Here is a 27897-nt window from a genome sequence, read left to right as displayed (position 1 = left end):
AACAGAAGGATTTTGTGATCCAGGGTGGCTATGTTGCATATTACTCAGGACTTAACCCCAAACTTAACCCCAGGCAATTTACAGAGCTGCGCCCTTAATCACTACTGTTAACCATGGCATAACATTCCATTTAATTCTATTTTCTAATTTAACTAGTTGCCATTTGATGGTCAGTGGGGTTATTTCTAAACTTTAATTATTAAAACAATGCTGCAATAAACAACCTCTTGCATATAGCATTTGTCTTGTGGGCTGTATATTTGTAGAATAAATGTCCCGAAGTGGGGTTGCAATAAATATGGCCAAATTGCCTTCCTACTGTTGTACCAATTTGTACCATAACCAGCAACGGATACGAGCATTAATTTTTCTGCAGCCTTGCCTAAAGAAGTTGGAAAACTCTTCTTTGAGAGCTATGAAAACCTTAACTTTTATATCTTGAGTTCATGGGGGTTTTTTAGGATCTGCTCAGTGGACAGAACTTGAGTGCCCCTCGTTTTTGGTGCTTGGTACCAACAAACACTCTGTTTCATTTTGGTTCTCAGTGGAGTTTTATGTTATAAAATGCTTCACTTGAAATTTGAGTAATGAAAGCTTTAATTTAATTTAGCCAATCTCAACTATTAGAGAGAAAAAAAGGAAACTGCCAATCAGACCTTATTTAGATGACAGAATATGGCCATTTGTCCTAAGAGTTCTTTTTTCCACCAGGGGATGGGGTGTGCGTGTGTGTGTGTGTGTGTGTGTGTGTGTGTGTGTGTGTGTGTGATACATGTACCAGGTGTGTGGCCTCTTGACGGTACCTATTAGAATTGCATAGGAAATAAAATCTTTACAAAGTATAAGGCAGTATGAAACTAGAGCTCAGTTTCCTGAGTCAAATCTAAATTCAAATCTTGACTTTGCTTAAGCAGTTGCTTAACTCTAGGCCTCAGTATTGTCATGTAAAATGGGGTGATGGTAATAGTGTTTTAGTCTGGGCTGTGGTTACAAAAATAGCATAAACTGGGTGGCTTAAAAACAAGAGAAGTTTATTTCTCACAGTTCTGAAGGCTGGGAGGTCTAAGGTCAAGGCACCAGCTGTCTTTGGTGGTGTCCTCCCCTGGTAGAAAGGGAGAGGCATCTGTCTAGAGTCCCTTTTATAAGGGTCACTACAGATATTCTTTGACTTAGGATGGGGTTACATCTAGATAAACCCATCATAATTTGAAAATATCATAAGTCAAAAATGGATTTAATGAACTTAACCTACTGAACATCATAGCTTAGGCTAGCCTACCTTAAATGTGCTCAGAGCACTTACATTAACCTACAGATGGGCAAAACCCAATTTATTTTATAAGCTTATTTTATAATAAAGTGTTGACTATCTCATGTAATTTATTAAACATATTACTTTCACAGCATCACAAAGTCAAAAAAATCCTGAGTCAAATCATCATAAATCAAGTACCATCTGTAATCCCATTCATGAGGGCTCTGCCCTTATGATCTAATTACCTACCAAAGGCCTCACCTCCTAATAATATCACAGTGAGAGTTAGGTTTCAAGATACGAATTTTGCAGGGACCCAAACATTCAGTCTATGGCAATGGAGATGACCTTAGAGGGTTGCAGACCATGACTACTTGAGTAACAATCTGTAAAGCTCTCAGCTCAATACTTGGCACACAGTAAGTGCTCACTGAAAGTTAGCTATTGTTATTAGTCACAACTAATAAATTAAGAATAATTTCTAAATAGAGGTAAAAAAAGAATAATTTCTATTTTGAATTATTTTTATTACATTTGGAAAACACAAATAGAATTAAAAACTAGCAAAAATCTAGCAGCCTTCTGAATAATCCTACTTCCCAGGGGCAATAATTTTAAAATTCTTTTTTAGGTGTCTGTTCTGGTATCTACCTCTATATTTTGAAGTCATAATAGATAAATTGAGACATTTTTTCGTGATTTTCTATCTTGGTAAATGAGGAGTTCAGCTTTTCCTTCGCAACTTGTGGTCAAATCCCCTATTGATATTTTCATACTATGGTTATGACAGTTTTGTTAGCTGCTGAGCCACAAGTAGGGTATCAAGAGTAGATTTTCTCTTTTGTGCAACATTGATTTTCCTAGAGTTAATAATTGCCTCACTTTCATTTCCTCTGTTTTCTTTGAATCTGCCTTCCCCTCACCACATGTTCATTTTCTCCAGAAAATAAAGATGTAGATGAAGGAAGATGCTAAGAGTAGAGATGATACTGAGTAGAGATGGGAATCTCCTTAAAATTGTATCATATTAGATCACAACTTTCTTGTGTCATTTGTCTTTGAGTTCTAACGGCCTATTCTTCTTTCCTTTACCTCTGCCCTTTATTTTTAAGTTCTCGATAATACTTTCTGTTGATTGACTTCTTTTTCCTGGATCTTTCCATCCTTTGTTTCAATTCTACTGGTTGCTTTCTTGACATAATTTATATCCTAGAACTTCTTTTCATAGATCTCATTTGTATCTACTATCTTTTGTTTGCGTATTTGTAAACTCATCTGGCGAGAGAAGAATCCTTAGATAACATCCTAGAGAAGGGGGCGTGGCAAGAAAAACTTTCTGAGCCTGCAAGTGTGTTGAAGTATCTTTATTCTTCCCTCACATTTAAATGAGAGTTTGAGTGCGTAGAGTTATAAGCCAAAAATTGTTTTTCTGAGAACTTTGAAGCTATTGCTTTATTTGTAATGTAGAGTTTATTGCTGCTGATAAGAAATTTAATACCAGTTCTAGTTCTCATTTCTCTGGGGCCAACTTTATTCGGATGTTTTAAGAATAATTTTTATTCCAAGTGTTCTGAAATCTCATAAGAAGTGCGTTGCCCTCAGATTCCGTCTTGACTAGACCCTTCCAATGTTACTTTCTCAGCAATGTTTTCCCTCTTTGCCCAATCCGAGGAAACGCACTCTCCCTTCATTCTTAATCACATTACTCCTGTTTAGTTTCCTCATAGCACTTACTACTATCAGAACTTATCTTTTTGAATTGTTTCCTTTGCTCTTGTCTCCTGTCTCCAAAATATGAGCTTCTTGAGGACAGATATTATAACTCTTTCAATAATAGTCATGACGCCGTCATCCACAACGGTGTTTGTTGCATGAATGAAGGAATAGATGAATGAATGTCTTGGCGTAGGGCTTTGTTTATTCATTGTACCAGGTACTCTCTGAACTCTCTTAATGTGTGTGTGGTCTTTTTTAACCTCGGGAAATTCTCCTCCTATAGCTTTATTCTGTCCCTCCTCTTCATTTTTTCTTTGTTCTCCAGGACTCCTGCAAATCAGATGTCGGAATGTATGGGCTCTTTGCCTATGTGTTTAATTTTTTTCTCTCAGACTTCTGATGTCTTGTTATGAGAGATTTTTCCAAACACTGTTTTCTATTTTCTATGTAAATATTTTATTTTGAAGATGCTTTTTTTCTTTGTTGTATTCTCAGTGTTTCCTTTTGAAAGCACCCTCATGTTGTTTTAGGGAGTAATGTCTTTGCAGATCTCTCTGTGTATATAATTAGCTTTTTTAAACTTTATTTCTATGCCTTACATCTTATCATTTGATTTTATGAGTCAGTTTTTCTCTTTGTTTATTTTGGGTTTTACAGGTTGACAACACTCAGCCTGGCATCTCTCATGTTATGTTTCCCCCTCCGCCAAACACAAGGCTGAAAAAGTTTTATTCTGAGTTATTCACATCTAGAATAGAAGCTTAATTAAAAATTCTTTTTCCAATTTTTTTAGAGAGGAGCTTCCTGGTAAATTTCTGGGTTCTCAAGTTGGGATGAAGGTGGGTGAATAGAGGAAAATGGAAGCACCCAGTGATACAGTTCTTTTCTTCCTCAGATCTGCAAGGACTCCCATTCTTTTCACCTATACATTCCCTTTTGCCTTTGCTCCATTGCCGAGTGGGAGCTCGGAGCCTTGCGGAGGTTCCGTCGGCCGGGCTGGCTCCTCTCCAAGGCAGCTCCTGCTCATTTCACATAAACCCGTGCCTATGCTCTTGCTCTTTTCATGAAGTTTGGTGTCACTCTTTCCATTGTTCTTTGCCAGTTTATTCCTTTTATTCTTACTTTCATTTTAAGTGCATCCTCAGAAGGAATGGAAAACAGCCTGACTAGAGAGAAGTCTTACTTGCTCTTAAACTGCAAGTCACCTTAAAGCATTTTAAAGCCCTTGCTTAACACCACATGTCACTAGCCAGTCCCGAATCAACTGATTTCTGGACTCCTCAGCATGACTGGGTGAAAATTATATAATGGTGCTGATTGGCTCCATTACAGATTTATGAGTTCCAATCTTAGCAGGCGCCCATCTTTGCTGAGCAATCCATTTCCTTGGCTCTCATCAGCTTCCTTTCCTATGCCCCATGATGGCAGTTCTTTTTTTTTTTTTAATCCTTTCTTCGAGTTTTTTTTATCTTACCCTACTCTTCTTATTTTTGAAATTGAATTTGTCAGGGTGACACTGGTTAATAAAAGTATAGTCTTGTTTTTCTTACTGTACAACCTCCTCGTCTGCATTTTTGGGTAAACTGAGGGCCTAAGAATAAACTCCTTGAACTTATTTTCTTTCTTGCCCCAAACTTCTTCGTCAAAAATTGTGTTATTTTCAAAGGCAACTACTAGTGTCATCATTTTCTGTGTGGCCTTGCAAAAAATTACCTAATGTGGTCAAGTGTTGGTTTCTTCATGTGTAAAATTGGTGATAATGTGAATCATACCCAGTTATAAGCATGTTTAAAGTAAAACACATATGGCTGAAAAATTAAAATACTGCAGAGGATAGAAAATAAAAAGTCTATTTCTCTTTTTTTCATTTTCAACTTCTAGTTCAAAGCATTCAAATATTGTAAAGAAATGTTTGCAAATTTGACTTTGAGGATTATATAAAGGAAGTGTTATGATATTTCCTCGTATGGTATGGGGCACTTAGTATATGCTGAAAAAAGCTATTTTTTGGTCTCACTTCCTTCTTTTCTAGATCATGCAAAGCCTCTTCTTTTTCTGCTTTGAAAGATGAATGAATGTTCTGGTATCTATATCTGCTCAGGGATGTTACCCATAATGATACTGAAATTAGTAAGAACTTGATATAAATAAACATCTGAATTATATAAATCCATGAGTTCTGATATACTTTTCATTTAATTGTATTCAGCAGAGAAAAACTTGATCCAGAGTGCTGGAAGCTGCTGCAAGGATCTAGTTCATTGTAGTGTTTACAGGCTGAACTCAGTGAAGTTTATAAATCGGCAAAGCCAAAACCCAGTGTCCCTGGGGAATTCCTCTGGTTCCCCAGATACTTCTAGGAAGATAGTCTAAAATTGAATTAACATAAACATTTTTGGATGGTTCAGTCACACCTTTCAGTGGCATCTACCTTTGTGTGAATAATAATGGGACCCTTTCTCCAGTCGGGGCATGAGTGACCTTCCAGCCTCTCCACGCTCCCTGGCTGAGTGCTCTTGTGTGGTGCACTACCTGCTCCACACAAGAGTACGTGGTTGGCCTGCCTAGTAAAAACTGTTTCTTGTTCTGCATGATTTTGAGACTTGCATTGGGATTTTTTTCTTCTTTGAAGCCAATAAAGAGAAAGATCAAGGAAGTGGCAATGAAGAGAGGGGCCTTTCTTTATCAGGCATTGTTTGGTCAGGAACAGTGAGTGGCACTTAATACATGTCTTTTTTATCTAACGCTTACAACCTCACTCGACTGTCTGGACTATTATGCACATGTTTCCATTAAAGAAACTGAGGCTTAGTAGTGAAATGATTTGCTCAAAGTCATCAGCTAATAAGGAGTGGAACTAAGTCCAACCCATAATATCTGTTGCAGAGGTTGTGTTCTTTCTAAACACCACAATGGTGCCATTTTAAATTTTGTATTTCATATAGGTACACACCTAAGTTCTCACACCACTTCCTTACTAAAAGAATGATAACAAATATATCCATTTCCTTCAGTGGTGCCCTGTTTTCTAATATTTTGAGACCGCTGAGTTCCAGGCATAAGGCTTAGTACTCGCACATGTTCTGCGTTTGCTCTGCATCTCTCAAGGCAGCCAGTTGAGATTTGCACCTTGGCCTTGCCACACACTAGCTGTGTGAGTATAAGCAAATTATTTAACCTTTCTGTGCTTGGTTTCCACATCTTTAAGGTCAGGATACTGATCATATCTATCTTGTTGAATGACTGTGAGGCTTGAATAAGGTACTTGGCAAATTTCATAACCTCTGTGCCTCAATTTCCTTATCATTAATATGGGTTAATAATAGTTTTAGTTTCTTAGAATTATAGAGAGAATAAACTCCAGAAACAATAAGCAATGTGAAGAGAAAGAAATTCAGAGGGGTCAAATGATTTCTTAGAGTCACATAACTAGGAAATGGTATAGCTAGGATTTGAACGTAGGTTTCTCTGATTCCTAATGCAATGCCTTTGATTATTAAACTATTCTGAAGGAAAAAGAAAACATAAAAAAGAAGGCACCAAATATAAGCAAATTCCATTTATTAAAGTTTGCATAAGGAGTTCCAGGTTTACCAGCAATTTTAATTTGAAATTCACCAGCATGTTGAATTTTCTGACATTAAAGGTCTTAATGATGGACTCACCTTTGAATTAGCATTGAGTATTCAAGAAGCATCTAGGTGCCTGGGTGGAGTTGGGAAGTTTTAAAGGGATGAACTTTTCCTTTTGAGCCAAAATGAAGTCAGTTTTTTTTGTAGAAAGAATCTGATGTGATATTAGTGGTTCCCTTAGAAAATTCAGATTTGATAGCCAACATGTGGAAAGAACCTAAATGTCCATCAACGGATAAATGGATGAAGAAAATGTGATGTATACATACAGTGAAATACTGTTCAGACTTACGAAGAAGGAAACTACAATATGTGACAATGTAGATGGAACTTGAGGACAATAAGTGAAATAAGCCACAACCAATTCAAAGTGAAATAAATTACAGAAAGACAAATATAGCATGATTCCACTTATATGAGATCTAAAGTAGTTAAATTCATAGAATTGAGGAGTGGAATATCGGTGGCCAGGGGCTGGGGCGAGGGAAAATGTGAAGTTACTGGCCAATCAGCATAAAGTTTCATTGAAGCAAGACGAATAAGCTGTTAGGACTCTGCTGTATGCCATTATATCTACAGTCAACAACAATGTATTGTACACTTAAAACTTGTTAAGAGAATAGATCTCACAGTACGTGTTCTCACCACAGTAAAATAAAATTCAAGGAAAAAAAAGAAACTTCAAATTTGAGAATCTGATGATTCTTCCCTATAAAAAAAATCCCAGGAGCTGTAGCTAATACCCTGGCCCATTTCCAACTGAAATAATTTACAATTCAAACACCCCCAATTTCCCTGCTATTTTAATTAGGGAATGTATTTTTCCCCCCTTGGTGTTTGCTCAACTGTATTTCACACAGGTGTGTCCTAATCATCCTGCAGCCAAAGAGCTGGGGTTAACTGTATAAACTGAGGTTTAAGTAATACTTAACATAAGTACTTTTCATAATGTGAGTTTTTGCTCTTCACTTTACTTTTTCTTCAAGTAGTTGTTAAAAATGGGGTTCAGTCTGATGTCCATGTATAGAATTTTTAACCTGTACTGTCTTAATAAATCATTCACTAATTCTAGCTTTATTACCTTTCATTTATCATGTCATATCTGTGAACTTAAACTAAAATCTATTATATCATCTTCCGAGTTTGTGACTTGAGGCACTGAGCCAGGACTTTCCGATGGGTGATGTCTGGAGGTATGAAATGACGGGGAAGCGTTTTCTCAGTTGTCTGTGTTCAACACTGACTGGTGACGGTGGGTCAGAGAGATCCACCCAGTGCCTCCTGGCTCCAAAATCAGGGAGGTTGGGGTTTTCCCCCAAGTTACTTCTCTCGGTATAGTTTTAGTGTTCCAAAGTACTAAGACTGTAGAAATTAAATAGGTATAGTCTGTTGATTCAGGCTGTGCCTCAGCTTCACACAGGTGCATTCCGTTCTCCTTGTCACCGCGCTCCTGGGCTTGCCTTCCTGCTGTATGGTCTCTTAGACAGTAGGCTCCTACCAGCCCTTGGGTGACTAGCATTTCTGGCCAATCACTCCTAAATTCTCTAATTAAACCATTCACCTCCTTATCTGTGTCTCAGGGACAGCTTAACCCACTGAAGTTTTTTCCCCCTACTATTTAAATCTTGTGGCACCATTCAAAATCTTTTATTTATTATATTATTACTAATGTTAAAGGAACTCTCTGAAAAGTACAAGGAAAAGGTTTACTTAAAGGATCTTAGGTATGTGTGTTTCTGGGTTATCCTAGCTACCTTTTAAAAAATTTTTTTATTGTTCAATTACAGTTGTCCCCCTTTCCTACCCATTGCCTTCCCCTGCCCTGCCCACCCCTCTCCCACATTCAGTTCTCCCCCATTCCTGCTGTCGTCCTTGTCCATGGGTCCCTCCCGCTCTGGTCACGGTCACTTTGTTCTTTATTTCCATGTCTCTGGTTCTATTTTGCTTGCTTGTTTGTTTTGTTCCACTTATAGGTGAGATCATATGCTCCTTTTTAAAAAAATTTAATTTTATTTTTGATTTTAGAGAGAGTGGAAGGGAGGGAGAAGTAGAGGGAGAGACACATCAATGCAAGACAGACACACATTGATCTGTTGCCTCTGTACACACCCCGACCTGGAACCGAACTCACAACCCAGGCATGTGCCCCTACCGGGAATCAAACTGATGCTCTTTCAGCTTGTGGGACAATGTCCAACCAGCTGAGCCACACTGGCTGGGGCTATCCTAGCTATTTTATTAATAGGCTTTGAGTTCATTTCTAGCTATAAGTACACAATTCCACCTATTTTTGGCTCTTTTGGAGACACAAACTTTGTTTTATTTCATTTTAGGAATATCAAGAAGATATAAAATATAAGCAAAATTCTGTCCAGTGAGTTTTAAATTTTACAACCAAGATCTAAACAAATCCACATGAAATCTATAAAATTATGTAATATCTGTTTAAACTTTTATTTCAAAAGCACCTATGAATATTATTAAGCTCAGGACCAAATTTACACTTCTATAACCTCACGTTAACATAGTCAATAGAAAATGTTCATCATACAATGTTAACAAGAAATAAAATAGAATTTAAAACTCTATATAAAATCTTGTCTGATCATCACTTACTCTTGAGAAAACAGACTGGATTATAATAATGGTGCAAGTGTTTCAATCTGAGGAACCCTAAGCAACCTCTCCTCAGCCTGAAGTGAACCCATCACGGGGGCAGAAAATGCAGGAGGGCTGCAATAAACTGCACGTTTCCTCATGCGAAGAGATTGCACATCACCTTCTCAATAAATAAAAGCCTTTCTGACAGGTTAGCCTTCCAAATAAAAGGCTCATGTTCACTCAGAGTCAATGTAAGTACTTAATCCCAAGCGAGGAACCAGGACTCACTAATAATCATTGTCTGGAGTCCCATGGCTTTCTGTGATAATTTAGTCTAAAACAATTAAAGTTCTTGGCCACAGGAACCTGTATTGACAACTGTGATTGATGGATTCCATATCTATGCTCTCATAATGATGTTATTGATTTGCCCCCAAAATTATTTCCTCCATTTTATAGTTAAAGGAATTGAGGCCCAGATTTGTAAAGACCTAGAACAAAACGTCTGAGGTGAGGACGGCTGGGCCCAGAGGCTGAGACAGGGCCGTAGCACCAAGAGCGCAGGGTAGAACTGAGGCAGGACAGAAAATTTGGTACAAAGCTACTGAATCTGTGGTACCAGAAAGTGGTAACATTTTCCTTTATGTTTTGTTTTATTTTAAAGTTATAAAAATAATTATCAATAGTGCCACTTCACACTACCATAGCTTTGATGTAATGGGAACGTCTTCTCTAAAATGAACAAATGAGTTGATGTCAAGGACCTCCTTATTAGTTTTATCTTAACACATGTTACAATCTGCTTCTTTTCTCTCTTAGGCCCTCTCTTACCATGCCTCACAGGAACCTGACCGGAAGCTGTAATGTTAACTGTGGTTGTAGGACGCATGAGTACGAGCCAGTCTGTGGATCAGATGGAATTACATACTTTAACCCCTGTCTGGCTGGCTGTGTTAATAGCGGTAATCTTAGCACTGGGGTGAGTATATTTCACAAGTTGCAGCACTGTTGTTAATCCAACATCCTGTGATGAGGATGTGTTAGAATTCAGACACAAATACATGACTTCAGTCTCCCTTTTCAAGAAACTTCAAATAATCTACAAAATACCTCTGACACAAACCCAGAGGAAGGACAATTATGCAAGACCATTAATTTTTTCCAGGGATGATTGGGGTGTTTGGGTGCAGCGTTTTGCTTCCATTATCAGCCCTCGCTTACTTTGCATTTGGTGCCAAGTCAGTGAAACTTGATAGGGCTCAATGCTGGGCCTCTCATTTGTTCCTCCAACAGGACCCTCGGGATGGATTTGAAGGTCAAGGTGACCACACTTGTGCTGACTGAAGAAAATAGGAGTGTACATCCCCTGCTGAGAGTCAGTGAAGATGGGCAATGGCCATTTTTCATAGATTATTGGTTCTGACTTTTTTTTTTTAGCTTTCAGAGTAAAGATATTTCTGTCAGTTCAAGAATAGGCTATTTTGAGAATTCCCTTCCCTGTGAATTATAAATAGGCTGTGATACTGTGGGGAAAGGTTTTCATATTCCACTCAGTTCCTTGTTGAGCCTGGTTTCATTCTTTGCATAAAAACGGATTGTAGGAGGCTGGTGGTAAGGCATTATCCCACTGACTGCATGTTTCTGGAATGTCATATTTGACTCTTGAGTTTTAAATGAAAATGATAACTTGAGAATTCCTGTTGCTGGTTCCCCATTAAATAAGTGATGCATTCCAGTATGTGATCAGTTGAAAGAGACAATGAGATCTGTCCTTCTGGTGGCTAAGTCCTTCCCTGGGAGTGAGCCTGTCCTCTGGTGCACAGCCCTCATTCTTACAAAAGAGGCTCGCAGTGCCCGGAGCTCAGATGGCCACATAGCATCTCAACTTCACATTTGCTCCTCCTGCCTCTCTAAGTGACTGAGAGGCCACAGTGGCAGTGAGTTCAGCGAAGTCCATTCAGTAAAAGCAACATAATAGGCAAGATGCTTAATTGGCTGCTTCATTAAAACACCTTTTTAGTCTCTTGAATTAGCTGGTTTCAAATGAAACAGCCAATGCTATCTGTGTGCACTGTTATTGGAATGGAAGCCATTATGAATGATCTGCATTTACATTAGCTCCTACTCTGCATGCAGGGTTGTGCTAGGTGCTCTGATGGGAACAGACAAAAAAAAAAAAGGCTTGGTTTCTGTTTTTGAGGGCTTCTCCTATTGAAGAGCTCAGGAGTTAAAGAGTAATGAAAACAGCATTTGATTAGGACCAAAAATGAGTGCACAATATATGAATGTTCTGAAGGCGAGTGTTGAAAGCCCCTTAGAAAAGTTTAGGTTTAAACAATTTTCACCATCGGATTTGGATATTGTTGGACATGCACTTTGGACCCTTATTCTTTTTTTTTTTTAAGATTTTATTTATTTCAAAAAGAGAGGGACAGAAACATCAATGTGTGGTGCCTCTTGAGCACCCCCTACTGGGAACCTGGCCTGCAACCCAGGCATGTGCCCTGACTGGGAATCGAACCAGCAACTCTTTGCTTCACAGGCTGGCCCTCAATCCACTGAGCCACACCAGCCAGGGGTGGACCCTTATTTTTAACAATGAGGAAGATATTTCTAAGTAAATGTTTTGCATTTTTAAAAATACTGGAGTTATTGGAGTGCATTTGACCTAAACTTGTCTTACTATTCCTATGCTGAATTTTGCTTTTGAATGACACACAACTGACTGATCTTTATAATCTGTCACTTAGATAAGGAATTACACTGAATGCACCTGTGTCCAAAGCCGGCAAGTGATTACTCCGCCCACAGTGGGACAGCGCAGTCAGCTCCGCGTGGTTATTGTCAAAACATATCTCAACGAGAATGGCTATGCTGTGTCTGGGAAGTGCAAACGGGCCTGTAATACCCTCATTCCATTCTTAGTTTTTCTTTTCATAGTCACCTTCATCACAGCCTGTGCCCAACCATCAGCCATCATAGTAACACTCAGGTGAGAACAGCATTCAACTTCTCCAATGGGTTATACACTCAGAATTGCCAGAATACATGTTCCAGGACTGGGGTCTAATGCACAGAGGAAAACAAAATTAGGTTGTACAGGAAAAGCAGTCAGATGTCTGCCTGGTGAATTTAGGAGAAGTGAGTTTTCCCAACTCAGAGAGGGGAAGTTTGTAACATTGCACCCTCCCCAAATTTCTTTTGTCAGATGGGTTTTATTCCTATAGTTCAGTGTAACTTCTTTTGAGGGCCTTGGGTTCCTGGAGATTCTGCACAAAAAGGTTCTATTTCAGGAGCTGGTAGCCGGCACAGTGTTAGCTATGAGAAGCGTGGCTCCAAAGGAGGCAGGAAGTCATTTTGGTGAAATTGATAAATCCTGCATACAGCAAAAAATATTATTTCCAACCTTGGAGATAGTTACCTTCAGGACCACTGACAGCTTATGCTGGGCCTGCCATTCAAAGTGCCAATTTCACTAATTTTACTAACATGAAATTTTGGAGTTGAACAAGGAAAGGGCAAACAGGAAAAATGTAATTTTTAAGTTCACGCTGTGCTTTCCTTGCCGTATTGTAGGTCCCACTGGTGGGTTTTTTTTTCTTATATGAGAATATGGAAATACCTTAATGGAAGTCCTATCAAAAAGGTTGTCACGAGTGCATTCCGATCAGATGTTGGTACTTGCAGTAAAGATTGCGGTGGGCAAAGGAAGAGAGCGGGCAGCGTGGGAGAACCAGAATACTCCCACAGCAGCTTTAGGGGGCTGTGGGCATACAGCGCACGAAGGAGTCGGGAAGGGAAATGAGTCCTTCCTCCTTATCTCCTCCCTGGCCCCTCTAGTCCCCAAAACGCTGGGCACCTGGTAGGAATTAGCTGCAGGGATGGCTTTCTAAGCAGGACCCTTGGGCTCCTTGCCTACCTACTCTGCATAGTCTGGCTTCCTGCCTACAGGATACCGAGTTAGAGGTCTCCCAGCTGGTTCCTTCCTTTACAGTAGAAGACCGCACATGAAAGGCCCGATAGTTGATTTACTCAGTCCGCCCATGGGCACACCCTTGTGGAGTAGCATCTCTGAGTGCAGCATTGGGCAAATGCTCTGAGAAAATAAAAGAGGTGGAGAAAAGATGACAAGTGCACCGGTCCTTGGGAATTTTACATTCTCTACCTACAACCCACATATGTGGGATAGAAAGGGGAAGGTACTTAATCATTAAAGAATACAAATCACTCATGATCTAATGCTTTGACCTTTAATTCTACAGGATCTTTAATTCTGTAAGATAAGTTCAGTCACCCAGATAAGGGCTGCCCAGTTTATAGTGTTCAAATATGGCAAGTCATCAGTTGGCATCTAACCTAAAACGTGGAAAAAGGAGCCCTTTAATCTTTGCTAATTGCAAAATCAATAGACTCTAATCTCCCTGTCATGTAGGAATTACTTGGAGCATAAGTTTTAGGAAAAGAAGAAAAAAATGAGGTAGCTCGAAGGGATTCATTATTTCCCTAACTTTTTTTAAAAATTAATTAATTTATTTTTTCAAATACATTTGTCTCTGCCTACATTTCCCTAACTTTTGATTTGTTCCCTTTATATTTTTTTGACTATGTATTTACAAAAATTTTTCTCTATATTTTTCTTTGAGAAATTATGGGAGTAATTTTCAATGTATATACCATTCAGGAAAGTATAGGCAAAAGGAGAAAAAAATGTAGTAGGATAAAAATGCTTCCTATATTTAATAGAACTGATTTGGGAAGCTCAGTTAGGGCCAGTTCCTGTACTTTCAGCCTTGACACTTTGCCCCTTCCATCAGCATTTACACAGAAACAATTAGAGTAAGCTGGAGTTGCTTTGGTGTCTTCACTGGAGATGCATTTATTCACTTGTTTAGCCATCAGCAGTCTTGCTTGGCTATTGTTATTATATTCTAGCAAATTAAATACTTGGGCAGAGCATCTTTTTTGTCCCTGGCTTTGCACTAAGCAGGGTTGATATGACAGTCATTTTCTCAAGACCACAATTTTAAAACATTTCTCTCTTTCTCTTCCTCTTAGGTCTGTAGAAGATGAGGAGAGACCTTTTGCTCTGGGAATGCAATTTGTTTTATTGCGAACGCTTGGTACGTCCCTCAATTTCCAAGTGTGCTTCTTAGTTCCTCTTTGCAGGTGGCAAATTCTCACTGTCCTTGAAAAGTGGCAAGTCAAGTCATTTATTACCATGGTAGTGGTGAGGATTTTGCAGGCTAGTGGCAAGGGCACAACTTCCTTATTTTCTTTCTTTTTTTAGTTTTGTTTTCAATTTTTTTTTATTTTTAAATCATGTTTATTCCATTACAGTTGTCTCAATTTTCCCCCTTTGCCCTCCTCTGCCCATCCCACCCAACCCCCCTCTCCCACAGCCAATTCCCGCTCTGTTGTCCATGTCCATGGGTCATTCATACATGTTCTTTGTCTAGTCCCTTCTCCTTCTGTCCACCAATGTCCTCCTTCCCCATCCCCTCTGGTCACTTTCAGTCTGCCCCCTGTTTCCTTGCCTGTGGTTTATTTTATTTATTAGTTTATTTTGTTAAATAGATTCCACTTATAGGTGAGATCATATGGTATTTTTCTTTCACCAACTGGCTTATTTCACTTAGCATAATATTCTCCAGTTCCATCCATGTTGTCGCAAAAGGTAGGAGTTCCTTCCTTCTTTCTTTTTTCTTTTCTTTAAAATGCTGATTTTATTTATTTATTTATTTATTTAAATGTCAAAATCCATTGTAAAATATTAAAAAATTTAAATCCATTACAAAGCCTCAGTAATTAAAACAACATGATACCAGCACAGAAATAATCAAGCAGATCAATGAAATAAAATGAGCATTCTAGAAACAAACATATATCTGTCTAACAATTTAATATATGATTAAATTGATATTTCAAATCAATGGGGAAAATAAGGCTTATTCAACAAATAAGGTGCACAGACCACTATTACTTGAAATAAAACAAATAGAGAGCCCTATTTCACATATTATACAAAAAATACTCAGGTGAGTTAAAAATCAACATGTAAAATCTAAGGAGTTTTAGGAGAAAATACAAAATAATATTTCTCTTACCCTGAAGTAAATATTCAAACCCAGAAGCTATAAAATAAAATATTGACAATATGACTATATTGAACATTTAAGACTATGCAGTAATATACATATAAAAAAGGTAAAGGACAAGTAATAGAATAGGAAAGTACTTGCAGCACATCTGAAAAAGGGTTAATAGTTTGTTTTTTTTTCTTTTAATCAAAAAATGGATAAAGAATACCAAAAAGTCATTTAAAACTTTTTAAAAGAAATAGGCAAGAACTATACAAAAACAGGTTTAGTTTCAACCAATAATGAAGTAACAATTAAAATAACACATCATTGTCACAATCAGGTTAATAAATATTAAAAATATTGGTAATATCAAGTATTGGTGACTGTGAAAGGAATTGGGTATTCATAGACTTTTTTTCCATCTTCTTAAAGCAGTCCCTTCGGCATATTTTGCAATGCTGGTTGGCAAAGATGTATTCTTTTAGCCTTCTTTTGTCTGGGAAACTTCTTATTTTGCCTTCCATTTAAATTGAGAGCCTTGGTGGGTAGCGCAGTCTTAGTTGCAGGCCTTTGCTTTTCATGACTTGGAATATTTCTTGCCATTCCCTTCTGGTTTGTAATATTCTTGCTGAGAAGTCAGCTGCTGGCCATACTGGGCCTCCCTTGTAAGGTACTACCTGGTTCTCCCTTGCTGCCTTTAGGATTCTCTCTTTGTCTTTGATATTTTCCATTTTAATTGTGATGTGTCTTGGAGTGGGCCTCATTGGGTTCCTCTTGAGAGGGATCTTCTGTGCTTCCTGGACTTGTGTGGCTTTTTCCCTCCTTAAATTAGGGAAGTTTTCCATCATTACTTTTTCAAACAGGTTCTCTATCCCTTCCTCCTCTTTTCCTCCTTCTGGTATCCCTATTATATGGATATTATTACATTTCAGGTTGTCCTGCATTTCCCTCAATGCCTCTTCATTCTTTTTGAGTCTTTTTTCATTTTCTCACTCTTTCTGGGAGGTTTTTTCTACCTTATCCTCTAGCTTGCTGATTCGATCCTCTGCTTCATCTTGCCTGCTTTTGATTCCTTCTACTGTGTTCTTCAAGTCATCAATTGTATTGTCCATTTCCTCTTGTCTCTTATTGATAGTTCCTATGTCCTTTTTCATACTAATATAGTTTGCAGTAAGTTCTGCATAGTTTCCCTGTAGTTTTTGGTAATTCTCTCTGAGCTCACTGACCTCATTGAGCTTCCTTAGAACCATTGTTTTGAACTGAATATCTAATAGTTTACTTGCCTCTATTTCATTTAGTTCTCTTTCTGGGGGTTCTTCCTTTCCCTTCAACTGGGGGTGTTTCTTTGTCTTCCCGTTATGTGTGAGACTCTTCTTTTTTGCTTCTGCTTCCTAAATTGATCTGTCTTGATTTCCTGACTTTGTGGTGTGAACTTCTATGGTAGAAGACTGCTGTTTTTACTTTCTGGATCTGCCTCTGATGATGTTAGCTGTCGACCCTGTGTGACCTTAGGCAATCTGTTCGAGACTGCCAGGAATCTACTGTCTGTGGCTCTCTCCTTCAGTTGTTAATCTAGTCACTCTGCAATCAGCAGTCAGGCTTAGACACCACGGGGCGTGGGGGGGAGTCCCTCTTGCGGATGGGGTTATAATGAAGTAACAATTAAAATAACACATCATTGTCACAATCAGGTTAATAAATATTAAAAATATTGGTAATATCAAGTATTGGTGACTGTGAAAGGAATTGGGTATTCATAGACTTTTTTTCCATCTTCTTAAAGCAGTCCCTTCGGCATATTTTGCAATGCTGGTTGGCAAAGATGTATTCTTTTAGCCTTCTTTTGTCTGGGAAACTTCTTATTTTGCTTTCCATTTAAATTGAGAGCCTTGGTGGGTAGCGCAGTCTTAGTTGGGTCCTCTCACGCTGCTGCCGCTCAGGGGAGTGGTCAGACTGAGCAAGATGGCTGCTGCCATATGATGGATGAGTCAGCACAGGATCCTGCTGGCTACTTTCTCAGTTCTCTCCCCAAAGCCTCATTCCCCAGTCACTCCTCTGATGTCTCCTGCCCACTTTGCCCCCTCCTTTGCCGAAGACCAGGGTAAGTGGCTGCAAATAAAAATTTATGCGTTGGCCCTTTAAATGGCCCTTTGCATCTCCCGCTGCCTGTCTCTGGCAGAGAGCAACCCTACTGCTTTTCGCAGCTGGCTGTTATCTGTGTACTTTTTGGGTCTGGTGCTGTTGGCAGAAGATCCGTGCTTATGGTTTAGACCACATTCATCTCCGGGGCCGTTTTAGTGTCCTTCTGGTGCTGCCATCTGTGGGTACCCTGCCCACCTTCTCGAGTCTCTACTGTGCTCCTTACCAGTTAGGTTGTGCGAAAGCTGATTCTTCTGTATGCCCGAGGTTATAAGGCTCCTCTCTCACTATTGTTCAGTTGTTTGTTCCAAGTTATTTCTCCACAATTTAGTTGTAAGTCCAGATTGGTCCTGGGAGGAGGTCAGTGTGACTTTACTCAGTCCTCCACCATCTTGATTCTCCCAACTTCCTTATTTTCTGATTTGAACTAAAAGCTGACCAGTTCTGTCATATGATGACACAAAACCAAACCAATTTTAGGTCAGTTCCCTTTTCACTGTAAACATAAACAGGCTAAATTCCCCAGAGAATTTTGTACAGTAAGAAATACTGAACCAAGCAATCATGATGGGCTTATGATCCTTGCATTTTGTCCCTTTATACCTTTTTGACATGAAAATAATGGGGAGTGGTACTCATTTTATTTGTGAAGAAAATTTCTTCTTTCCCGTAATCTTATTAGATTGGGAAAGAGTGTATCTATCAAGTTTTCTGAGAGAAAGAAATAAAATATTCTAAAAAGAAAAAAGAAAGATACCCAAATTTACATGTAGGAACTTGTTAAAAGAGAATCTCCTTAGCACTGTGTTAATATGGAAAGTTGCAGAGCTCATGGGAGGATGAAGAATATTCTGATTTTTACAAATACTGCAGCACCCTCTGATGCCTTGGAACAACGCATGGGAAATAGCATGTGAAGTAGTAGTCCATTCTCTTGATCAGTTTCAATGTATTTTTAATTGACTTCCTCATCACCAGGCATATTTTTTCTTTCTTAACTGGCGGTCTGATTTTCTACAGCTGTTATTTCCCACAGTAATCAGTATCATTGTTCACAGGACAGAAAAAGGGTTTTCTGACCTAAATTTTTATTTCAGTTTTGAAAGGTGAAACATTTTTAAATGGTATCTTCTGACCCTTTGAAACCTTGATCATCTCTGGGATTTTCAATTTGCCCTATGTTGTGGTTGATGGGCCGAGAGCACTTTCCAGTGAGCGTCAAAGACTTCTGGTTAAGTGAATGCATGATTTGTCTTTTTTGGTACCAATGAGACATTGAAAGTACCATTTTTCAAAGTATGCTGGTTAAAGGAGATTTTGACATACTTTGATATAGTTAAGAAGTATGCCTTATATCTCTCTTGAAAACTAAAAAGTTATTTTCAAAGAAAAAAATTTGTTTAGCAAAGGGGTAGTTGAATAGGAAAAGAAAAAATATAATAGTTCCTCATTGCACTGGCCTATCTCTGATGCCCTGGAGTCAGGCTGATTTGATCTGGATGCAGAGGTAAAGGTAGGTTAACAGATGGAAACTGTGACATCAGGAGGGAGAACGTTGCAGGCACTTATTATTTAATGCAACCTTAAGCTCTATTGATTATAAAAAGTACAGCTCAGCCAACAAGCCAATTTCCATTTCCCCAAATTCCAAAGCAAAAAGAGACTTTTAAGTATTTAAAAAGTTTAAAATTTTATTTATAGTGAACATGTTCCCTTATAAATTAATGCATCGTATTTAAAAATGTATCACCCACAGCCACCTGGGTTATTAGCCTGCATGTTCTCTCTCCCTTCCTCTCTCCTTTCTCTCCTTCCCTCCTCTCTCCTGTCCTCCCATTACTTTTCTTCTATTAACTATCATTGAGGATCCATGGGCTGTCCTCTTGGTCCTTGGGATGGCCCTTGCCATCAAGGAGCTTATGGGTGACATGTTCGCAAACAGTGTGATAGTTGAAGAGTAGAGGTATATACAAAATGCAGTGGGAATATGGTGGCATCTGAGCGAGTCAGGAATTTAAAGGTGGAGTAGATATTTGAATGCAAGGTGGGCAAGTGGGGGATAGGGTCCCAGTTCGGCAAAGGCAGTGGTGTGCTGAAGGAAGTCCACTTGGGTAGGCTTTCTTCCTTATGGGATTAAAGAAATGTCTATATCATGGTGCAGAAATGAAGTTACTATTGCTCACCACGGATGTTTCCTAAGCTTCAAAGATGAATTTTATGTCTGAATTATTTCTGTGTCCCGAGTGCCTTTATAAAGTTGCCATTTAATAGGATTTCTGACTCATAAGAGACAGTGTTTTTCTCATCCAGCACTGGAACCTGCCGGAACTCAGTGTACTGAGTTTTAGTGGACCATCAAGACTTCTAGTATAGCCTCTTGAGTAGTTAATGACAAAATCTGATTTTCAAGTTTAAAAGGGTTCCCAAATTGCATTTTTTCAGCAATAGATATTTTTATGATCCTAAAAATCAATAACACATTCTGACTGAATTGCAAACTGGAAGATTAAATGTATCCCCAATTTCCTGAACATTTTTATAATAAATATATTATGACAACATATGACAAATTTAAAAAATCCGGTGACACAAGAAGATCACTCCCCTCTGCTGGATTCAGAGCACACAAAGCACCTTGCTAATTTACACATATGTTTTCTCTTATCAGATGTGCTAAATATTTTCTTCTCTTTTTTCCCCCTATACACCTGTAGCATACATTCCTACTCCAATTTATTTTGGAGCAGTTATTGACACCACCTGCATGCTCTGGCAACAGGAATGTGGAGTGCAAGGCTCTTGCTGGGAATACAATGTGACGTCATTTCGTTTTGTCTACTTTGGTTTGGCTGCTGGCCTCAAATTTGTTGGCTTTATTTTTATTTTTCTGGCCTGGTATTCCATTAAATACAAGGAGGAGGCACTGCAGCGGCAAAGGTGGAGAGAATTCCCGCTGGGCACTGTGAGCGAGATCGTGGGCCACCCCGACGGTGCCGACAAGTACGCCCGGACTAGATCTTGCCCTGTTTTCAGCACCCAGGGAGAATTCCATGAAGAGACTTGTCTGCGAAAAGGGATCCAATGCACAGCACAGACCTATCCAGGGCCCTTCCCAGAAGCAATAAGTTCCTCCCCAGACCCGAGGCTGGAAGAGAGTCCTGCTGCCGTGTAGCCTTCCTCCTGAAACTTGAAAATGGAAGACTTTAGTTTTGTTGGTTGAGTTGAATATTGGCGACTCGAGAAACACCGTGCCTTTTTCTCTTTCTTTCCTTTTTTAACCTCTAAAGACAACAATCCTCAAACCAACAAAGCTCAGTATACACAGCCACTATTGAATGAGGGCTGGATACCTCAAGGAGACTGAGAACATTTCTCCCAATTCTCTCCAAGAAGGAGGAGTTTAGGTAGACTTGTTACCATTTCCACTATGTTAATTTCATGCTCCTGCTCCAATACATATAAGGCCAAGGCACATGGTTAACAAAATCATGGAAGTGTAATGGCGGTGCATCTCATTAGTGTATACTCTACACAAAGGTGAGCTTGACCATGGCTTTGCATTTACAACTCAAAAAGTTTTTAGATCTGAACACCTACTGTGAGTTCTGCTACAAAGCACAAATGAATTTGCCTCAACTATGCAATTTGATTGGGAAAATAAGTGCAGCATGTTACTTTTGCTTTCAGAGACTACAGCAGATACGTTTTTGAAAAGAGGAAGCTCTTTAAAGTACTGTTAATAGCATTTTAAGCCATAGCAGAGTTACAAATCAAGTAGGATTTTTCAAATGCTTCAAAGGAACCATATGCATAGTGTGATAAAAGGAACAGCTACTTCATTTCATGAAACACATTCTTTTAGTCTGTCTGCCCCCCTCATAGGGTAGTTAAGCAGGCTGCTTAAAACATCTGATAGCTTGAATATAAACTCCAGTATTCCTTCATAAGGGGCTTTAAAACTAGTGTGCTAAATAATGTGGCTAGACTCTGTAATTTGAGATGCATAATAAGGAAACTCATGGCTTTCTCACCCGCCCCCAAAAAATTGCTGCAGAAATTCTTTTAGCTCGTAAGGGCTCATGTAAGAGTAGTTAGGAATTGTAACCTTGAAATAGTTGGAAATAGGAATATAGTTGGAAAATAGTCAGAAAAAGGAACTTCAGAGGTGTGTGATTGAGTCCCATCCTTATAATTATCTGCCTGGGAACACTTAGCAAACCTGTGTTGTTCTCTTTCTTATGAAGAGAAAATTGCTATGGTTGTTACTGAAATTGAGTCATTAAACCAGGAGAGCTATACCTGCTATATGGAAATCACCTTGATACAGGAGGAGGGCGATCTGGGAGCCGGACCTAGAGTATGATCCTAAGTAATGATTAAAAAAAATACAAAATAAACTGGTCTGTTGTACTGAATCCTGCTTTATTAGGGTTAGAATCATTTACACTGTCCTTTGACTCCTTCCTATTGTAACCTTCTGAAAGTGATTTGAGAGAGGCCTCTTTTTTTTCTTTTGGGTTCACTCTCCATGACCCTCTCCAGCACCCCTAGCACATGACTTCGACATAGGTGCCACCCAGGATGCTTTCTACATGGTTCTTAAGGCGGATGACTCCTGACAGCACCATGGACCGATGGCAAGTTATCTCATGGAAGCTGGCTTCTCAGAAAAAGAACTGTGACAACTCAGATTTGGGAGGGACTTTGAGGGCCAAACACCAGTGTCAGAATTTCTGCCAAGGAGCCTGTGCTCATGTAAGGCTAACCCGGAAAGTAGCTTCCTTGGTGGTTTACACTTTTCCACAGAAGGAATGTGATCAAGCCACATAGCTGTCCCATGATTCAGGCTTTTTGCACTCCACCCATGGCTGCCCCGTGGAGTTGTGTGGATATTCCTCGGTACAGGGTGGTTTTCCTCTCTCCCTAGGAATGGTCCCAGTCAAGAGGGTCTCTCGGTTGTACGCAGTTTGTGGAGAGGTTATCACTATTGGACCGAATAATGTCTCCACGGGTGGAGCCAGTGGTCTCAGTGACAGGGGCTCTCTCTGAGCAGTCTTGTTTGACTGAGTCATTGAGTTATTGCCTGTAGTTACTCCGGTGTCCATCAAACTTTGGTCCATGTGGTACATATTGAAGGTCTTTAGAAAATACTGCTGATCAACCCAGTGTGTACTCCAGGGCCTTAGGGCTCCCCTTTACCTTCTGGGGGAAATCTTTGAGCCTTTCAAAGAGAAAGTTTCCTTTTGTGTTGGAGCTAAAGATAGGTAGGCTGGGGAGAGGTACTGTTCTCTTAATTCTTCCCTGATTATTAAGAAATGGCACTGAGAAAATTTTGGTGGGACTGCACTTGTTTTTTTTGTAGCTAAAACAGTATGTTCCTACACTGTTACAGTTTCTCTCTTCCTGGTAGGATATTCTTAAAAGGAGCCACTCTCAGAACTCCAGGGTAGGGGAAGACGGAGTGAGCAGGTATAATTAGAGAGGGCCCCCCCCCTTTTCTCTTCCATGGACTGTCATCCAGTTCTGCAAGCAGTGACTACCGGGCACCGTTGGACCCGTTACCATCTGCCACTCTGTGAAATCCTTGGGGATGATTAGGCCAGAATTCAAAGAAATTGGCATGAATTGTACATTACAATGTTAGCATTGTACTTTCTCAAGTGTCCAATGTTTATAAGTAGCAGGTGTATCATTACTGTGTTATTGGTGCGTGCAGAAAGAGTAGTAAAAATTATGGAATATGTACGAAGTAAGAGTTGTCCCTGAGATGCTTTGGGCTCTGGTAGCATCACTGGAATATTATGTAGTCAACTAAAGTGATTATTTTATAAATGATACCGTTTAATTGTGTATAGGAGGTTCTTATATACTTCCTAATAAATTGGTTATGTTACTCTATAGTCACAGCTCCAATTATAAATTTAAGTGCCACTTTCCATTAGTTTAGGCTTATAATTACTTGTTTTGGAAAAGGTCATCTTGTTTCTTAGTAAATATGTAGATTAATATAGTATTTGGCTTTAATATGCAAATATAATATTCTTGACTCTAGCCTATTGATTTAGAAAGTCCCCAGAGGGTTGGGTGGGGGTCAAAGCACATTCTTTGGTTATTTCCATTTTTAGGAAATGCTGATCCTTTGTAGGTGGCTTTAATTCTTAGAAACAGTCAAAAGTCATTTAGAACCAAGGTTAGAGGAGAAAGGAGTGGGCAGAGAGGACACAAATGAGTGTCTGTTGAGGGTTGACTATTAGCACAGCATTTTGTCAAGTACTTAATACACATTGTTCATTTTAATCCTCTTAATAACTTTGAAAGATAACCATGTTCTGTTATTTTGTGTTTGTGGTTGTTTTTGAAAACAGATCATGGCAGCTGAGGCTCTGAGAGGGACAGTGACTTGTTTGGAACTGGAGAGTGGGCGAGCAGCTTCCGATGCAGGTTTCTCTGTCTCAGTGGTTCACTTCTTACCCTACATAGTGCATATGATAGTTTTGATTAACAGATATAAGATGTGACTAGAAGATAGTGAGGTAAATCATTTCAGTCTTTGATGTGCTACTGTTTCTGAAGAGTAGAGATGTTATTATTTCTTTATGTAAAATAGAAAAAATCTGTAGGAAACATTAAAATTTAAGGTTTAGACTTGCAAGGTAAATTTACATTTATTTAGCTAAGTGTTATGGTCAAAATTTTTTGTCATAACATACCTCAAGTATTTAATTATAGTGTGTACTTAATATAGAACAAATCCAATTTTGGGGGTAATGTTGAGTCTCAGTAGCGTTTCCGAAATGAAACATTATGAGGAAAGGTGGTTCAGATTTATAGAATCTGAACTTTCGAACTTCAGGTGTATGGTTTTCCACCTTCTCCCCCCCTTCACAATGTTAACATTTCCATTAGTTTTTGGTGAAGATTGGTTTAAGTTTCTTAATAAAAGTTTAAAATGAATATATATATATATAGTGTTACATGTTAAGTGAACATGTTACTATATATATACACATATATATGTGTGTATATATGGTGTTACATGTTAAGTGAACATATACAAAATGTTATATGTAATATCCCATACCACGGTGGCGACCGTCAGTGGCTGCGGTAACAACTCGGTGCACGCACTTGGAAATGTCGGCCATGAGAGAAGGGCGTTACCTGGTGGAGGTAATGGCAGCCCTCCATTTTCACCACCCACCAAGGAAATTCTTCCTCAGTCAGCAATTTCAGCTGGCCTTCCTTGGTCGGCTTGGAGCCAGGTTTCTTTTTGGAGTTGGTTATGTATCAACCACTGGTGCACCAAAGAGAAGCTTCATAGTGTGAATGGACCTGAAGCATTTGTGGACATTCTCTCATGTGCCAGGAGCTATAGGAGAGCCCAAGTGCAGGGTGGTAGCTCATTCTACTTTGTGATTTTGTGTGTATGTAAAACATCCTAAATGGCACAGAAACGTGAACATTACTATTGAGGTATTGGTGCATACTGAGTACTCCAAGAAGCAAATAGACATCACACTACTGTACAATCCCAGAATTGCCTAGACCGCAGGTTTGCCGATTCTCTGTTATGCAGACCAGTAGGTAGCCTTTACACATGTTTGCATTTTCTCTTTCATGGTGGCCAAGGGAGTGCCATGGCTGACTACAAAGTTAGTGGCCTTGAGCACTTTATCTATTCTGTCTTCTTTCCTCATCTTTCAGGATGCTGCTGGCCGTATCCATCCCAGGTTTCTTGCTACATTGGTATCAAATCTCTGTATGTTTGAAGAGGTTATTTTAAGCACCTCATTTTTACTCAGCCCTAGGAAGGGTCAAATATGAGGAAGACCCTCCCTGCTTTTGCAACATTAAAAACAATGCCTTGGTGCTAGAAGTGTTTGATGAAGCATGCTCACCATGAAAAATGCGCCACAGTATTTCACTGATAAGGGACTGCATGTGCTTTGCTTTTGGAAACCTGGAGAACTTCCTGGAAACAAGCACTCATTATTCTCATTACTACAGTTAATCCATGAACTTGACATTGCAAAAATGAAGCGTGTAAGGGGGAATCCTTTTTTTCTATAAAAAACTCAGTGCTTTTGATATTTATTTTAGCAAGATTATAATCGGATGCTAGGAATAATTTCAGAAAGGGGGAAAATATTTCAGGTAATCTTTTCGTATTTCTTCTCTAAAAACGTACACCCATGCAAGGTGTTTTTAATACTGGGGTTTTGAAAGTGTTGTCTTTTTCTGGTATTCTATTATTATGTGTTAAAATTGGAGAAGATATTATTAAAAACTAAAACTAATGTAATTGCAGGGACTGTTAAACCAAAGGGGTGAGCAAAAGAAGTTTAAAGTTTGTATCTAGAAAAGGAAAAAAAGAGTAATTGGTAAGAGTTTATTGTGGGCATTTTTCTTAAAATATATACCTCTACTCCTAACCCCAAATGTCAGTGAGAAGCACGAAACAGGCAGGTCAGCCTCTAATTCTTTAGTTAAAGGAAATGTAACACTGTGTCAGGCCAACTGGCGTTAGGATCCTAGCGGAGTGTGTGTTCAGCGTGTGTGTGTGTTTTTGTGTGTAGGGCTGTGAATGCTTGTGATGAAAGGCTGTTTTGAGTTGGTGCATAAAGGAGTTTGATTTTGTGATTTTTAAAATGAATATTTATTTGGTGACCTCTTAGGTAATTTAAAGATGTATAATTTCCTTGTGTTTAATGAAATCTATTGTCAATGTACTAATCAACCTTGGTTTACAACATCTTGAATACTTGATTGCTGAAAATTAAGAAAAAAAGTTTAAAAAAAAAGAGAATAAAGTGTGTTGGATTGAAATGAGTTTGTCTCTTATGATTTTTGTTGCTCGAGGACAGGAAGCAACGATACCAGGGTAATCATTCCTCCCCCTACTGCCTCACGGTGAAGATTCTCAGGGTGGGGGCTCCGCCCCCCTGCGGATGGTTGATTGGATTAAATAGGCGACCCCTACTCTGAACTCCTTACGTAGTAATGAACTGCTTATATAACTGATAACTCTGCCTTGAAGCCAAATGTCCTACGTGTCAACTAATAGTGCTATAGGTTTAAGAGCCTGTGAGAGCACATTTTTCATTGAGTCACCAAAGAGAATACTTTTTAAGTAGTTCGTCACTTATCTATTTATATTCAAACAGACTTTGGGCCTGCAGAACCAGGTGCCTGAAGTATGGTTTATGTTAGTCAGGATAGGCTGAATTATGCTTAAAAACATGCTAACCCCGAATCACAGTGGCTTCAGAGCACAAAAATTTACTTCTCATGTCCATCACGTGACTATATGGGTCTGTTCCACTTAGTCCCTCAGGGACCCAGCCTAACAGAGATCCTACCATCTGGAAGCTGCACCATCTGGAACATGGTTTTAGTTGCTGGGCAAGGAAAGGAAGAACCCAGAGAAAGGGAAAGGGCCTTTTCTCTTTCTCAGTCCGGAAGTGGCACATGCCGCACTGCATCGGTCGGAGCTAGTTGTGCCCCTTTGCCTACCTTTGGGGATCCTGGAAGTGTAGGGAAGCAAATAGTGAGCATTTGACTTGTTTGTTTGTTTGTTTTTCCCCACACAGGTGGCCGTGCTAGATTAAGAATGATTCCCAAGGGAGTCCAACTTATTATTCTAAAAATTGATAAACAAAAGGAAAGTCTCAGGCTTAAAAAAGAATGATTACCTATCAAAATTTGGTCATCAAAGCAGTTAAAACTTTCTCTCCCCATTCTCTACTGAATTAGTCATTGCTAAAGTGGCCCAGGAACTGGTCTGAAATTGGAAGAAGAATGTGAGTTCAGGTTCCATCCATGGGGAAAAAGCCCTGGATTTTGAGGTTCCTTCTGATGGATGGCAGAGCTTTCCAAGTGCACCAGCATCTGAGACTTGTGGGTGAGAGGCAGAAGGAGGTAAAGGAGCTGTGGAAATAACAGCATGACTCATGGACTGAGGCACAAAGTGGTTCTATTTTATATTTAGAAGCCCGCCTTGAACACTCTGTAGGTGGAAAGAAGGCTAATTGGTTTCCGTTTCTCACTCTGTCACCCCCGGTACAGCAAAACTAAAGGGTCACAATAGCTCAAGATACAGAAGTTATTGGGGCAAGTGCATGTCTGTTGACTTCTGGGTAAATGCTTATTTCCCTCCATGGCTTGTTTTGTGCATTCTTCAAGGGGGCCATTTATGCAAAGAGCACATAGCACCCCCTGCTCAAATCTACCACCTTCTCCTGAACTTTGCATGCAATTTAGGCAAAAGGGTTCCTCCTGAATTTCTTTAATATCTCACACTTTCAAAGGAGAGGCAGAACCAATCTGGATACTGGGTTTTTGGAAATAGATACATGGGAAAAAGTTTCTTTTTGATAAATGAAGAAAGAGGAAAGGCTATGATGTAGCTATCCTCTTGCCTTAGCCCCAGACTCGGTAGACCTCAGCATTTTAATAGCTATTAAAAAGCATCCAG

At 39.2% G+C, this 27897-nt stretch overlaps 1 protein-coding gene across 1 annotated transcript in view; it reads left to right on the top strand.

The window, feature by feature from the left end:
* SLCO5A1 (solute carrier organic anion transporter family member 5A1) overlaps positions 1-21343 on the top strand; it is a 120970-nt gene extending 99627 nt beyond the window's left edge. The window contains exons 7-10 of the mRNA XM_054590236.1: positions 10024-10183; positions 11955-12196; positions 14260-14324; positions 20138-21343. Coding sequence (XP_054446211.1) covers positions 10024-10183; positions 11955-12196; positions 14260-14324; positions 20138-20595 — 925 coding nt within the window. The 3' untranslated portion in view covers positions 20596-21343. The remainder of the gene's footprint in view (positions 1-10023; positions 10184-11954; positions 12197-14259; positions 14325-20137) is intronic.
* Positions 21344-27897: the final 6554 nt, after the last annotated feature.

The sequence above is a fragment of the Pteronotus mesoamericanus genome, unplaced genomic scaffold (genome assembly GCF_021234165.1).
Source record: "Pteronotus mesoamericanus isolate MK-2021 breed Mesoamerican mustached bat unplaced genomic scaffold, CSHL_Meso_final scaffold_174, whole genome shotgun sequence".
Lineage (NCBI taxonomy): Eukaryota > Metazoa > Chordata > Mammalia > Chiroptera > Mormoopidae > Pteronotus > Pteronotus mesoamericanus.
This window is presented reverse-complemented; position numbering and strand designations above follow the sequence as displayed.